This window comes from Tachypleus tridentatus, chromosome 1 (assembly GCF_004210375.1).
Source record: "Tachypleus tridentatus isolate NWPU-2018 chromosome 1, ASM421037v1, whole genome shotgun sequence".
Lineage (NCBI taxonomy): Eukaryota > Metazoa > Arthropoda > Merostomata > Xiphosura > Limulidae > Tachypleus > Tachypleus tridentatus.
The window spans coordinates 4524119-4540621 of record NC_134825.1 but is presented as its reverse complement, the minus strand read 5'-3'; the positions used below and the strand labels follow the sequence as shown (position 1 = coordinate 4540621).

At 34.5% G+C, this 16503-nt stretch overlaps 1 protein-coding gene across 3 annotated transcripts in view; it reads left to right on the top strand.

Annotated features, from left to right (window-relative positions):
* LOC143233340 (uncharacterized) overlaps window positions 1-16503 on the top strand; it is a 209011-nt gene that overhangs the window by 152773 nt on the left and 39735 nt on the right. For all 3 annotated transcript variants that reach the window (XM_076469530.1, XM_076469678.1, XM_076469605.1), the window contains exons 16-18: window positions 5553-5645; window positions 9899-10076; window positions 10432-10559. In XM_076469530.1, the coding sequence (XP_076325645.1) occupies window positions 5553-5645; window positions 9899-10076; window positions 10432-10559 (399 nt within the window). The remainder of the gene's footprint in view (window positions 1-5552; window positions 5646-9898; window positions 10077-10431; window positions 10560-16503) is intronic.

The window sequence follows — 16503 nt, the reverse complement described above, 5'->3', positions numbered from 1 at the left end:
CCCACTTCTCTATGGAAATAGAGGAACAAAACAGTATCATTTCATGACATACTCATCAACAAACAACAAGACAAATAACCACAACTTTATACAGAAAACCCACCCACATGGACAGATACCTACACTTCCAGTTCTGTCATCCAGCCTTGATAAAACATGGTATAATCTAATGTATAAAAGAGAGAGTAGAAAACATTTGTGACCAGAAATCCATTGAAGCCAAAAGATCATAGAGAGTTTTAAACGGAATAGTTACACCTCAAAAGATCATAGAGAGTTTTAAACAGAATGGTTACACCTCAAAAGATCATAGAGAGTTTTAAACAGAATGGTTACACCTCAAAAGATCATAGAGAGTTTTAAACGGAATGGTTACACCTCAAAAGATCATAGAGAGTTTTAAACGGAATGGTTACACCTCAAAATCATAGAGAGTTTTAAACGGAATGGTTACACCTCAAAAGATCATAGAGAGTTTTAAACGGAATGGTTACACCTCAAAAGATCATAGAGAGTTTTAAACGGAATGGTTACACCTCAAAAGATCATAGAGAGTTTTAAACGGAATGGTTACACCTCAAAAGATCATAGAGAGTTTTAAACGGAATAGTTACACCTCAAAAGATCATAGAGAGTTTTACACGGAATGGTTACACCTCCTTCTTCATAAAAAACTCCTTGAAGAAAACCATGACAGAAAGAAAAGATCAGGAAGTTACTACCGTTTACCTACCATACCTATGACATTTCAGTGAAAAAATTAGAGCCAAAAACTTTAACATAGAAGTCTGGTGGAAATCCTATAGTATCTTGACGTCCATTCTGGTAAAAACACAAACAGTGACCAATCAAAGAGAATCTCAAAAACGTCATCTATGAAATTCCGTGTTCCTGCAATGATATTTACATTGGAGAAACGGGAAGAAAACTAGCAACAAGAATAAAAAAATTTCACTCAAATCTACACGAGGGCTATCTGTGCTAGCCATCCCTAATTTAGCAGTGTAAGACTAGAGGGAAGTTAGCTAGTCATCACCACCTGCCGCTAACTCTTGGTCTACTCTTTTACCAACGAATAGTGGGATTGACTATCACATTATAATACCTCCATGGCTGAAAGGGCGATCATATTTGGTGTGATGGAGATTTGAACCTGTGACTCTCAGATTACGAGTCAAGTGCCTGAACCACCTAGCCATGCTGGGCAAACCTACTTTGTATACAGACTATTTGAAACAAATACTCAGTATGTTTGTGTATAAATTTTTATTTAATTTTATTAGAAATAGTTCATTAAGAAATATGATTTGTTTTGTATTTTAAAGACTTACAATATAAAGTGAAATATTGGCACATTTTGTAAATATACACACACACTATATTGAAAGTTAGGAGTATTAAATATAATAAGACTTTAAATATACATACACTATATTGAAAGTTAGGAGTATTAAATGTAATAAGACTTTAAATATACACACACTATATTGAAAGTTAGGAGTATTAAATCTAAAAAGACTAAATATACACACACTATATTGAAAGTTAGGAGTATCAAATGTAAAAAGACTTTAGATATACACACACTATATTGAAAGTTAGGAGTATTAAATCTAAAAAGACTAAATATACACACACTATATTGAAAGTTAGGAGTATCAAATCTAAAAAGACTAAATATACACACACTATATTGAAAGTTAGGAGTATCAAACCTAAAAAGACTTTAAATATACACACACTATATTGAAAGTTAGGAGTATCAAATGTAAAAAGACTAAATATACACACACTATATTGAAAGTTAGGAGTATTAAATCTAAAAAGACTTTAAATATACACACTATATTGAAAGTTAGGAGTATCAAATGTAAAAAGACTTTAAATATACACACACTATATTGAAAGTTAGGAGTATTAAATCTAAAAAGACTTTAAATATACACACACAATATTGAAAGTAAGGAGTATTAAATCTAAAAAGACTTTAAATATACACACACTATATTGAAAGTTAGGAGTATTAAATCTAAAAAGACTTTAAATATACACACACTATATTGAAAGTTAGGAGTATTAAATGTAAAAAGACTTTAAATATACACACACTATATTGAAAGTTAGGAGTATTAAATCTAAAAAGACTTTAAATATACACACTATATTGAAAGTTAGGAGTATTAAATCTAAAAAGACTAAATATACACACTATATTGAATGTTAGGAGTATCAAATCTAAAAAGACTTTAAATGAGTACAAAGAGGTCACATAGTCAGTCATATAGACTGACCCCTTGTTGAAAGAGTTAAAGGGTCTCCCATGTTGAAAGGAGTAAAGTCTTAACTTTGTACATGCTTTGTTTTTTTAAGACAAACAGAACCTTATTCTATAATAAAACTGTTTTATACTTTCCTGTCTTTACATTTTCCTTGGTACTTTAAATCTGAAATAGTACTAAAATTACACTTGTAGTGCATTGTTTAATGTTGATACAACAAACATGTGTAAGCCTTGAAAGCCTTTCTTGATTTTTAGTAAATTGTGAGATGATTTTTTTTTTCCAGTAAATCCAGATATTAATTATGTGTTATACTGGTACTGTTATGCTGATCATAAAGTAATCACATTGCTGTAAAGTGCAAGTTCTTGAAATTTTATCCCTAGAATAACGTTAATCATGTACAGAAAACAAGTAAAACAGTATTTTTATTCACAAATGCTGGGGGATTACATTTCAGATATACTGGATCAGTTCTTATTGCTCTGTAACCTCAACTGATTGTTGTGGTAAAGAGAAGGATTCAAACATATACATAAGACTAGTACAGTATCAAAAGAGAAAATGTAATAAGTGAGAGATATTTGTGTGGATACCTTTCTTTTGTATCAGACAAAAATCTTTATGCAGTGTTTCACAATTCTAAGATTACATCCATTAACTGTCATCCCAGAGGAATACATCGAAGGAAGAGAACCTCAACTCATACAAATTTGTACAAGTTTCTGTATTACCCATTGAAATGAGCATAACCTCACTGATTGAGAAACAGAACCAAGCCTTTATGGAATGATCAATGTGATATCTAATCTTTGTCTGAGGTTCAGGAGTAGTGAAAGTTTATGATGACCTGAGTATGTCCTGTTTACATACATGCTAATGTAATAACAGAAAAGGGTATTACGAAATGTATCAGAATAAACTTTAAATATATTAAACATTTATAGTGTCTCCTATTCAAGAAAAACAAAACATTATTGTAAATTTCTTATAGCGTTACCTAAACATGACGTTTTCATTTTAGCTTTCAAGTGTGTGTACTAAATCTAGTTAAATCTATAAAACTAACTGCTTTGTTCATTTAAGTTTTTGAGTGGCCACTCTGATTGTAGAGAGGAACTCACTGTTGAGTGGCCACTCTGATTGTAGAGAGGAACTCACTGTTGAGTGGCCACTCTGATTGTAGAGAGGAACTCACTGTTGAGTGGCTACTCTGATTGTAGAGAGGAACTCACTGTTGAGTGGTCACTCTGATTGTAGAGAGGAACTCACTGTTGAGTGGTCACTCTGATTGTAGAGGGGAACTCACTGTTGAGTGGTCACTCTGATTGTAGAGAGGAACTCACTGTTGAGTGGCCACTCTGATTGTAGAGAGGACTCACTGTTGATTAGTAACTGTTGATGTTTATGTTTTGATTTTTTGCAAAAAAAACACAATAGATTTATACTAATTAAATAAAAGTTCTTTTTCTTACAAATCCCATTTTAAATCTGTTTTTGTATTGTGTTATTCACAACAAGTGGCATAGGTTCACTTCCCTTACTTTCAAATGGCCATAATTTTATTGAGAGAATATTATGAATTTTTATGGTAAAACAAAAGTTATAAAATATGAAGCAAGTGTATAAGTTATTAACCAATATTAAAATGTTTATTATCTCTTTCTTTTGTAAATTTGGTTAAAGGAAAGAAAAGCCACAATTTTAGTACCAAAATCTAACAGAAGTCTTTAATAGAGATAATAGTTTATGATGGCATTCTTAATGTACCATTATGTTCAGTGGTACTTATGTTTGTTTCTTTTAATTCTATCCACTTTATTCTAAGTGTTTTGTCTTTCTTTTGTTTTTATTTCTTACATAAATTCTTCTATTTATTCTTCTGCTTAAGTAATTTAATGAAACCAACGTTTTTTTAGTCATCTTCATACACTTCCTATTTTATGCACAAAATTTTCAATTTTAGCATATTTGTTATTAATTTTAATTTTACATAATTTCTAAAAATGTTTATTTTAAATATATGGTTACATATAATAAGATTGTATAACATCCTAGTTTTTCTTCTGCTTGTGTGAAAACTGTTTTTAACTGGTTGAACATTTCTATTTTTAAATGTTTAAACAACTCAAGTTCATAACTTTGTACTTGATCCATACCCCTATTTAATATTTTTATCTCATTTATTTATATTTAAATGAGAGATTTTTATCCTGGGCAGTTTTTAGCCCAATACTAAAACCTGTTGGGTTAAAGATAAGAAAGTTCAGGTTTGTGATACCACTGAAAGTCCTTTATTGTGTGTGTTATAAAATCTGTTGTCAATCTTATTATTCAGTGATTATTGCTTACTGACTACTTTCCCTTTGGTTTATAATCAAAAGATTAGAAATGGCTGTAAGTGAATCCATGGGTTATCTATCCTAGCCATTTGTAAATACCAAATACTCTACTTTCTCTAGTATATACTATGTACCAGTATCCCAAGTGGTACAGTGGTATATCTTTAGACTTAAACTGCTAGAAATCAAGTTTCAGTATGCATGTTGGGCAGAGTACAGACAGCTCATTGTGTAGTTTGTGCTTAATTATAAACAAACTATCTGACCAGAAACAAATTCTTACATTCAGTTTACTAACTTCTGAAAGTACCAATCAAGATAGCATACCTTACTTAGAAATCCATAAACACTGGTTCTTGTTTTAAACTGTAGTTTTTGATGTATATTTGTTTGGAAACTTGTTTTTTCTATCATCAGATTTTACTAGAATAACTTATTATGGTACCCAAACTGTATAATACAGAAACTTTCTAAACTGTGACATTTAAACCTTGGGTTGACATTACATTTCCCATAGTACAAACAAAACTAATGTTTATATTAAAATAAGAGATTCTGTATACAAAGATGTAATAGCACAAAGAAAGTAATATTAAAACAAATCTGACTAAACTAATGATGTTATGTCAAACTCAGGTAATATTAACTGTAGATAGTATAACTTGTTCTAAGAGTTGGTACAAACCAATGGTCGTCAGAACTCTTTAAAGTTCTGTTTACTGTTACACCAAATAAATTCCAAAGGACATAATAGTTGTGATACCCTATGAAACCTGTGATTTTTTGTGAGAATATTTCATATAATTAAATTAATTTTGTTTACCTTTCATAATGAAAAATCTTGATTATGAAAAATGTGAGACTACGAGTTCTGTACACAAAATTTTCCAAGATTTATAATGGAAAATGTTTTGATTATTTTCATCAATAGAGGCTTGAGGAAAGAACCATGGAAATGTGTAAAGTGAAGACAAAAGTTGTAGTTTTCAGACAACATGCCTCAGGTGCCAGTCATCGAAGAAAGGTACAACTTTTGTTATTTCCAATAAAGATAAAGAGTAGATTACGATTCATGTTAGTAGATATCTGATCTCCTGACTCTAATTATTAGTTGTTGTTTTATGCAGCTTATAGTTATTTAACTGGTCTTCTTCATAGTGGCTGCTTATCTGCTGATACCTTTAGAAAAGTCCTGCAAAGAATTTATGTGGTGGCTAAAGCTACTATTCACTTCTGGATTTTCTTGTTAGAAAGGCTTTTGTTTATATATAGTATTCTCTCTTAAGAACTGAATGTAGTGTGCATGTCTCGAGAGGGATGTCCATGTGGACCAGGTGTGTTAATGGTTTGGTGGATTACATTCTGTTTCTTTTTTGTGTTATATCCTGTTAATTAAGTATTAGTTTCATTGTAAGGTGTCTGACAGGATATGCAGATAACCTAGTATTACAAAGTCTTGTATGTCTATTATTCTCTAGAGTTCTAACTTTTCTCTGTATTTAGGATTCTTTATGACCACATAAACATATATGATTAATCCCATATCTCTGTTTAAGATTCTCTTTACCAGTTTCCATTCAGCTAGGTAATTGTGAGGTTTAAATATTTCGAGGCATATCATTTGCTTAATGTACAAGAAGCTTTGGTGGTTGTTATTCATGCTTGTTTTCATATATATTAATAAAAAATAAAACTTGTAAAATTATATGCAACATATAAACAAATATTAGTGTCAGGGACGTGACTAACTAGTGGTGATTTACTGTTGATAGAAAGATGTATCTTATTTTGTTTCTTGTGTTATGCTACTTCACCTGATTAATAATACATGTTTTTACTGTGTATGCATGATTCTACTTCTCCTGATTAATAGTACATGTTTTTACTGTGTATGCATGATTCTACTTCATCTGATTAATAATACATGTTTTTACTGTGTATGCATGATTCTACTTCACCTGATTAATAATACATGTTTTTACTGTGTATGCATGATTCTAATTCTCCTGATTAATAGTACATGTTTTTACTGTGTATGCATGATTCTACTTCACCTGATTAATAATACATGTTTTTACTGTGTATGCATGATTCTAATTCTCCTGATTAATAGTACATGTTTTTACTGTGTATGCATGATTCTACTTCACCTGATTAATAGTACATGTTCTTACTGTGTATTCATGATTCTACTTCACCTGATTAATAATACATGTTTTTACTGTGTATGCATGATTCTAATTCTCCTGATTAATAATACATGTTTTTACTGTGTATGCATGATTTTACTTCACCTGATTAATAATACATGTTATTACTGTGTATGCATGATTCTACTTCATCTGATTAATAATACATGTTTTTACTGTGTATGCATGATTCTACTTCACCTGATTAATAATACATGTTTTTACTGTGTATGCATGATTCTACTTCACCTGATTAATAATACATGGTTTTACTGTGTATGCATGATTCTAATTCTCCTGATTAATAATACATGTTTTTACTGTGTATGCATGATTCTACTTCTCCTGATTAATAGTACATGTTTTTACTGTGTATGCATGATTCTACTTCTCCTGATTAATAATACATGTTTTTACTGTGTATGCATGATTCTACTTCTCCTGATTAATAATGCATGTTTTTACTGTGTATGCATGATTCTAATTCACCTGATTAATAATGCATGTTTTTACTGTGTATGCATGATTCTAATTCTACTGATTAATAATGCATGTTTTTACTGTGCATGCATGATTCTAATTCTCCTGATTAATAATACATGTTTTTACTGTGTATGCATGATTCTAATTCTCCTGATTAATAATACATGTTTTTACTGTGTATGCATGATTCTAATTTTCCTGATTTATAATACATATTTTTACTGTGTATGCATGATTCTAATTCTCCTGATTAATAGTACATGTTTTCTTTTTGGACACATTATTCTAATTATCCTGGTTAATAATACATGTTTTTGTTGTGGACACATGATTCTATTTCTCCTGATTAATAATACATGTTTTTGTTGTGGACACATGATTATAGTTCTCCTAATTAATAATACGTTTTTGTTGTGGACACATGATTTTATTTCTCCTGATTAATAATACATGTTTTTGTTGTGGACACATGATTATAGTTCTCCTAATTAATAATATGTTTTTGTTGTGGACACATGATTTTAGTTCTCCTGATTAATAATACATGTTTTTGTTGTGGACACATGATTCTAGTTTTCCTGATTAATAATACATGTTTTTGTTGTGGACACATGATTTTAGTTCTCCTTATTAATAATACGTTTTTGTTGTGGACACATGAGTTTAGTTCTTCTGATTAATAATACATGTTTTTGTTGTGGACACATGATTCTAGTTCTCCTGATTAATAATACATGTTTTTATTGTGTGTATGTGATTCTAATTCTCCTGGTTAGTAATACATATTTTTACCGTGGACACATGATTGTAATTATCCTGGTTAATAATACATGTTTTTATTGTTGACACATGGTTCCAATTATTCTGGTTAATAATACATGTTTTCGTCTTGTACATGTGATTCTAATTCTCCAGATTAATAACATGAAGTAAAAGAAGGAACAAGAAAGAAAGATATTTATCAAAATAAAAAAATTATAATATGCACCTAAACATAACTAATGTACCAAATTACTATGAACCTACAGTAACATTTGTAATGATTATTTCATAGTAATTAAACAAGAATGTAACGTGGCATGATGAGAGTTTCTAGAAACATTCAGTACAATCAGTTGTTGCACTGATTTTGGTCATCTAGTTATTGTAATGTTGAAGTGTAATCCATACAGAACATCAAAATCAAGTCAAAGTTTAAAAGCCTGAGAGTAATAGCTTTCATCCCAAGTTCCACAGTACCTTGTGAGTATCTTGTATTGTCTCAAAACATGAAACACACGTGACAGTACCTTGTGAGTATCTTGTATTGTCTCAAAACATGAAGCACACGTGACAGTACCTTGTGAGTATCTTGTATTGTCTCAAAACATGAAACACACGTGACAGTACCTTGTGAGTATCTTGTATTGTCTCAAAACATGAAGCACACGTGACAGTACCTTGTGAGTATCTTGTATTGTCTCAAAACAAGAAGCACACGTGACAGTACCTTGTGAGTATCTTGTATTGTCTCAAAACAAGAAGCACACGTGACAGTACCTTGTGAGTATCTTGTATTGTCTCAAAACAAGAAGCACACGTGACAGTACCTTGTGAGTATCTTGTATTGTCTCAAAACAAGAAGCACACGTGACAGTACCTTGTGAGTATCTTGTATTGTCTCAAAACAAGAAGCACACGTGACAGTACCTTGTGAGTATCTTCTATTGTCTCAAAACAAAGCAAGACAGTACCTTGTGAGTATCTTGTATTGTCTCAAAACATGAAGCACACGTGACAGTACCTTGTGAGTATCTTGTATTGTCTCAAAACAAGAAGCACACGCGTGACAGTACCTTGTGAGTATCTTGTATTGTCTCAAAACAAGAAGCATACGTGACAGTACCTTGTGAGTATCTTCTATTGTCTCAAAACAAGAAGCATACGTGACAGTACCTTGTGAGTATCTTGTATTGTCTCAAAACAAGAAGCACACGTGACAGTATCTTGTGAGTATCTTGTATTGTCTCAAAACAAGAAGCACACGTGACAGTATCTTGTGAGTATCTTGTATTGTCTCAAAACAAGAAGCACACGTGACAGTACCTTGTGAGTATCTTGTATTGTCTCAAAACAAGAAGCACATGTGACAGTACCTTGTGAGTATCTTGTATTGTCTCAAAACAAGAAGCACACGTGACAGTACCTTGTGAGTATCTTGTATTGGTTCAAAACAAGAAGCACATGTGACAGTACCTTGTGAGTATCTTGTATTGTCTCAAAACAAGAAGCACACGTGACAGTACCTTGTGAGTATCTTGTATTGTCTCAAAACAAGAAGCACACGTGACAGTACCTTGTGAGTATCTTGTATTGTCTCAAAACAAGAAGCACACACGTGACAGTACCTTGTGAGTATCTTGTATTGTCTCAAAACAAGAAGCACACATGTGAACTATTAACTAGCTTTGAGCAACATTTTATTGTGAAATCTGAATATTAATTTAAGAACATTATTCATCTTGAATAACAGCTGATTCATGTTCAGTGTTATGCTGAATAATTACGTGTATTTTTTAAAAGGATACATCTGATATTAATTTAGTTTTATGTTTTTACTTTCCAGGAGATGTCATCTATATCTAAAGCAGATCTTGAATCTGAGCTTTTAAAGATTCAGAACTTCCTGGAAAGCTTAGCCAAGCATCATCACGAAATTAATAACATTATTGAGACACTTAAGCTTAAACATAAACAGTTTCCTTTTATTCAGAAAGTAAGAGATGGTGCATCAGGAATTGTAGGTAAGGTGGAGGTTGTCTTCTGTCATTACCATTTGTTTTTATTTATTAGTTTGATAATCTTGTGTCTGATAGAAGATTTACAATGTTTAGTTACTTTACAGAAAATCATATTGAACACTTGTAAGATTTCCTAACACACTATGAGTTTCTGAAAGTTAACAAAACTATTTTCCAGTGTACTTTGTAACCCAGTGAGGGTTGAAAACTTAAGAATGCATTACAAGAATTTTGTTTTTTAGTTTGTTTTTGTTCATATACACTCAGCTTTACTATATAGTTTTGCACGAACTAATGTGTGACATATCTAATAGGTCTGGAAAATCTAAACTTATGATGGTGAAATTTGTTTGAGCAGGTTCTGCAACTCTGCCTCCTAAGAGAAAGTATCACAGAGCCTATATGGAGACAGAACTTGATTCCCAAGAACTGGGTGTTGTTAGGAAAACAGAGAGTCAGTATGTTAATGTTGAAACCAGTTCCCAGGTATTCAGTTTAAGCTGTTTCATTGAAACGTGGATTTCTAATGATAGACTGACTTTAATTACTTATTTTGTGTATTTTAATAATTGAAGTGAGAAGCATGGCATTCATTAGCAGGAATTAGTGATATTCGTTTTATAAGAAATTAAAGAAATAAAAATACAACTGTTTGAATGTAGTTATAGTTCTTTTAGGAATTTTAATGATATAATTTGAACTTGTTACATTTTTGAGCCATTACCATGGTACAGATTTTATCTTAAATTCCAAGTTACAGTATATAAGACACACCCATGTTTTAGCAAACAATATTTAGATAAAAACAGATCACATATTCACTTCACATATTAGTTGCAGGATTATGTTTGTCTTCCAGTATGGTACATTACCTTTGATCACATAAGTAGCTATTCTTGTTCAGTGCTACCATTTACATGAAGAATATTTTTGTATGCCACAAGCCTTGAGTTTCCATATACCCCAAGATCAGTGTGTTTGACTGTGTCTCTCATACAAAGCATCATGTAGGTGACAACCCTTAACCAACAGGAGTGATTAACTCTATTTAGTTATACCAAATTAACACTTCTTGTTTGGGAGTGCTATCATTAAGACATTTTGTCATTTTAATTTAGCACAAGACAGCTGATATGGGTATTAAAAATTTTATTAAAGTAAAGTAGAGAAGAATGTTTCGACTTTCTAGGTCATCTTCATGTTAACAAAGAATGTTTGCAACTCACCGTTACCAGGGCACGTCTTAGTAATGAGAGTGTAAGTTGGTACGGGATTGTAGGGTGCATTCATATATGTTAGGTTATTAATTATTATAGGTATAAAGGTGTTCCTCTATATTAGTTTAATTTTGGTTTTAGTTGTTGTATAAGTAGGACTTCTTTGGTTTTGTGTTTATGTTTGTTTTCCAACTTAGTATCTGGATGTTTTCTATGGTTATGTTGTGTTTATTTGATTTGCAGTGTTCAAACACGTGTGAAGGTGTTGTTTTGTTCCTTAAATCTAGTTTTCATTTTTCCACTTGTTTTTCCAACATAGAAGTCATGGTAGTTGTTGCAATGTATTTTATAAATTATGTTGGTGTTGTGTTTGTCAGTGTAGTTTTTACATAGTATGGACTTTAGTATTGTACCTGGTTTAAATTTGGTGTTTACTGGAATGTTGTGTTTTGTTATAAGTTTTTTCCAAACATTGGTTATTTTTTCACTGATATCCAAGATATATGATATGTAATGCACTGTAAAGTTTTGTAGTTTGTTGTTGATTAATGTGTGTGTGTATAATTTTTTCAGTGATTTTTGGAAGATTTTTGTCGATGTTGATGAAGTGCTGTTTTATTTTGTTGATTTCTTTCTTAATTGTATTGGGTGAACATAGTTTTGTAGCTATGTTTATTTGGTTTCTTAGTATGTTGAGTTTTTGTTTTGTTTCATGTGCTGAGTCCCAGGGAATGTATGATCCAGTATGGGTGATTTTTCTGTGGATTTCTGTTTTGAATTGTGTATCAGTTCTTGTGACCTTGAGGTTGAGAAATGCTATTTGGTTAGTTTTTCATGTTCACAGATGAACTTAATGTAGGGGTGTACAGAGTTAATGTGGTTAAAAAAAACAGCTAAGTGTGTGTTCTGTAGATGTGAATTCAGCAACTGTATCATTAACATACCTGTACCAGTATAGTGGTGGATGTAAGGCTAAATCGATCGCTTGAGGTTCAATCCGTGTCATAAAAATGTTAGCTAGAACTGGTGACACAGGATTCCCCATACTTAAGTTATTTATTTGTAGGTAGTTTTGGTGGTAGTAAATTCTATAAGGGTTGCTAACTAGTTGCTGGGTATGTGTATCAATGTGTTGGAGTCTTGATACAGCAATGTTATCAATGTGTATCAATGTGTTGGAGTCTTGATACAACAATGTTATCAATGTGTATTAATGTGTTGGAGTCTTGATACACATTGATACAAGTTTATCTGTCATTCATCTTACTGGTAAATTGGAAATTTGGGAAAATACAACAGATATAAAATTTTATTGTCAATGTACTCTGACTTAATTTTACAATATAATGGCTTTTTCATTTTCATAACTAATTATATCTCTTTCTTCTTACAATTAATTTGGTTTTTGAGGACCCCTATGTTTGAGGTCTGCCCAATCTTCTCTCACTGTTGCTCATCTTCCTACTCAAATTGCCAAACTTGTTTGAGATGATGTCTCTTTTGACAATTTTCCACCCCTCTAATTCTGTATTTGCCTTGATTAGTCTCTACTGCAGTCTGTTAGGCCTACAACAGCCCTTTTTGTACAAGTTTCACAGTTGTTTTTTTCCCTCTCTCTCCTTTTCCAGACATGTTAGCTTATGCTTTGCTTTTTTGGCTCTATTTTGATGTGGTCATTGATTCACTTTGCCTTATCTTATCATCAGGCAGATTGTTTTTTGTTTTCTTGCTTCTCTGTAATTCAAATCTCTGTTGCCTGTATATGGGACAGAATCTGTTAATCCTGTTTTTCTCCATAGCTTCCTCGGTGTGGATTCCTGTACGTGGTGAGGGGACCTCCCAGGGAAGGTTCTGTTCTGTCTGGTTAACTTCTCTGGGATCTAAACATCCACCCTCGTGTTTGCCGTGCATGGCAACCCGTGAAGGGGAGGAAAGGATCCTGATGGTTGAGGGGTCCGACCCTAACACACCTCTTTGGCCTTGAATTCCTGTAGACGGGCGGCTTTTGGGTAGCCCCCCTTGGGTCAATCGGCTGGTCCACTTGGGCTAGGGTCAACCAAGTACCAGTGTTGGAAGTTCTCAACTGGGTGTTGTGGACATTGTGCCTAATGCTGGTGTTTGGGTATAGTGCTCACAAAACTCTGGCATTGCTGCATTGTTCTGGCATGACATTGTAGTGCGTCTCCTCGTAGGGCTCCATGGTGGGTGGGGTCATTGGGTACCGAAATTTTCCTTTTCTATGGATCCTCCAATAAAAAATTTAAATAAAATAGTGAAAAAACAGTCAATAGGTAAATGACCACGTTTTGAAGACTGAGCAGCAATCTTCAACATCTGTAACACCTGTACCCCATTTTCTTATATTACATTCTCTTTCAGAAAAACCTTTAGGGCAAATGTCCCCCTTTTTTATTCAGAAGGGACTAGAGGGTCTTGCTGGCTCTCCAAAGTCAGTAAAGAAGCTTCGATCTGGAGACATATTAGTTAAACCATCCCTCTCAACAATAACTCCTCGTGATGAATTCATGGTAGCATGAGGGGCAACCTCAATAGGTATATCCCCAATTGCTGTTGAATTCAAGAGGAGTTCACTGTGTTGTCAGAGATTCTCGTTAGTCTCTCCACTCAAGGAGTTTCTGCAGTGAAGTGCATCTCCACTTGCAAAGACAGAGTTACACTGCCAACAAACACCCTCGTTTTGACATTTACATCATCTCGTGCACCTGCCACCATCAAGGCAGGTTATCTAATTTGCAAGGTACGGCCATTTATTCCAAACCCTCTCCGATGTTTCCAATGTCAGAGGTTCGGCCACTCAAAGGCATCATGTCGTGGTTCCCTGACATGTGCTCGTTGTGGTGGCAAGGACCACGATGCCTATGAATGTGACATGGACCCACATTGCATCAACTGCAATGGCTTTCACTCTTCCTACTTTCGTTCTTGCCCAAAATGGTTAGAGGAAAAGAGGTGCAGCATTTGAAAATGACTCATAACATTAGTTATCCTGAGGCTCAGAAATTGCTGCCCGCCACTCCATCTCGGACATATGCTGCTGCACTTCATTCCACAACTACAGTGGGAGTGCAGACAGTTCTCTCTGTGCCTCTAAGAGAATCATTTTCAAAACAAATGAAAAGCCTTTTGACCTCCATGGTTATAAAGGTTGATGAATCGACTTCCACACCCATCTCTGTTTTTCCCATACATTCTAACAAAGCTCAGGATCCACATCCTTCAGTTTCAAATACAGGCATTTCTTCTGATACATCTTTTTCTCCCACCACAAGAGGCAAAACAATCATTCGTTCGCATCCTCAGTCACTGGAATCCCCTTCCAATAACAAAGACCTGCCCAATCGACCCAGGGCAGGATCCATTGAGGTAGATAGACCTCCTCCATTTAAGGACAGTAAGGAAAAAAGAGATGATCATAAACAGAAGGGTTCTCCAGCCACTTCGCCTACCCATCATTAAAAATGGCCACCTTGATACAATGGAACTGTCGAGGTTTACGTTCTAATCTGGATGATATCAAAACACTGATTGCTTCCTACCATCCTGTATGTCTTTCCTTACAAGAAACATTTCTAACACCTGCTGATTCAGTCACCATTCGGCAGTTTTCTCTGTACAGAAATGACAGTCTGTGTGATGGACGAGTACATGGAGGGGTGGCACTATTGGTTGATCAGCATGTGCCCACCCTGTCTTTGTCACTTAACACACCCTTGGAGGCCATAGCCATCCGTGTTTCCTTGGGTCGTACCATCACTGTTTGTTCTCTCTACCTGTGCCCTGGAGAGACATATGATCAATCAGACCTTGATGCTCTTGTTGAACAGTTTCCATCTCCCTTTCTACTCCTGGGGGGACTTTAATGGATATCATCCCCTCTGGGGAAGTGCTGTTATTGATGGGAGGGGTTACTCTGTAGAGCGTATGCTCTCTGATCACAATCTTTCTCTTTTCAATACTGGTTCTTCCACTTATTTTCACACACCTAGTCAGTCCTTTACTGCTATTGATCTCTCAGTTTGCTCCCCTTCATTATTCTCCCATTTTTTCATGGAGGGTTGACAATAATCCACTAGGCAGTGATCATTTTCCTATACTTTTGAGAGAGACTGGCCGTGGTCGATGCCACCCTACCCGCGTGCCCAGGTGGAAGCTGGATCAGGCAGACTGGTCCACTTTCACTGCTCTCGCAGAACTTGATCCTGCCATCGTGAATCAGCCATCAATAGATGAATGTGTGGCAGTGGTAACTGGCTGTATTATACAAGCAGCTGCTCAGTCTATTCCTAAAACCTCGTTTTCCATGATATCCTCATCTGTGGTAGAATACTGCTTGCCACTTAGCACAGAAGACTCAAAAATGGGCCTGGAATACTTTTCGTAGATATCCCACACTTTCGAACTGTGTTGCTTTCCAATGGGCCCATGCACATGCTAGGTGGGTAAGACGTCAAAGCCAGAAGGAATCTTGGATTAAGTTCACAACTAGCATATCTTCTACCACCAGTTCCAAGGTCATATGGGACAGGATTCGAAAAGGTTAGTGGGCACTACAATTCTGTCCCCCTCTTGATCTTGCTCTCTGATGGTCAGGAGGTGGCTGATGTCCGGAGCATCACTGATACTCTAGGCGAAAGCTTTTGCCGGGTATCTAGTACTTCTGCTTGTTCCTCCACCTTCTTGGCCATCAAGACTCGGGCAGAGTGTTCACCTCTTTCTTTTCGAACTGACTGTCTCTTTGACTATAATTGTCCCTTTACACTGGTGGAACTGAAAATGGCCCTTCATCAGTCTGGCAGTACATCTGTTGAACCTGATGATGTACACTATGACATGCTGCACCATCTATTTCCTGCTTCTCTTGATTTCCTTCAAATTGTCTTTAACCGGATCTGGCAGGAGAATGTTTTTCCTGATGCCTGGTGCTAGGCTATTATTTTACCTTTCTCTAAGCCTGGGAAAGATCCCAAGATTCCTTCACACTACTGTCCAATTGCTTTGAAAGGATGGTTAATGCTCGTCTTGTTTGGTTCCTCGAATCAAACAACCTCCTCTTGCCCACCCAGTGTGGGTTCCGGACGACAGCACTTCACCACAGAACACCTAATTCGACTTGAAACATCAATCAGAGAAGCCTTTCTCAAATGGCAACATTTTATATCAATATTCTTTGACATTGAGAAGGCTTATGACAC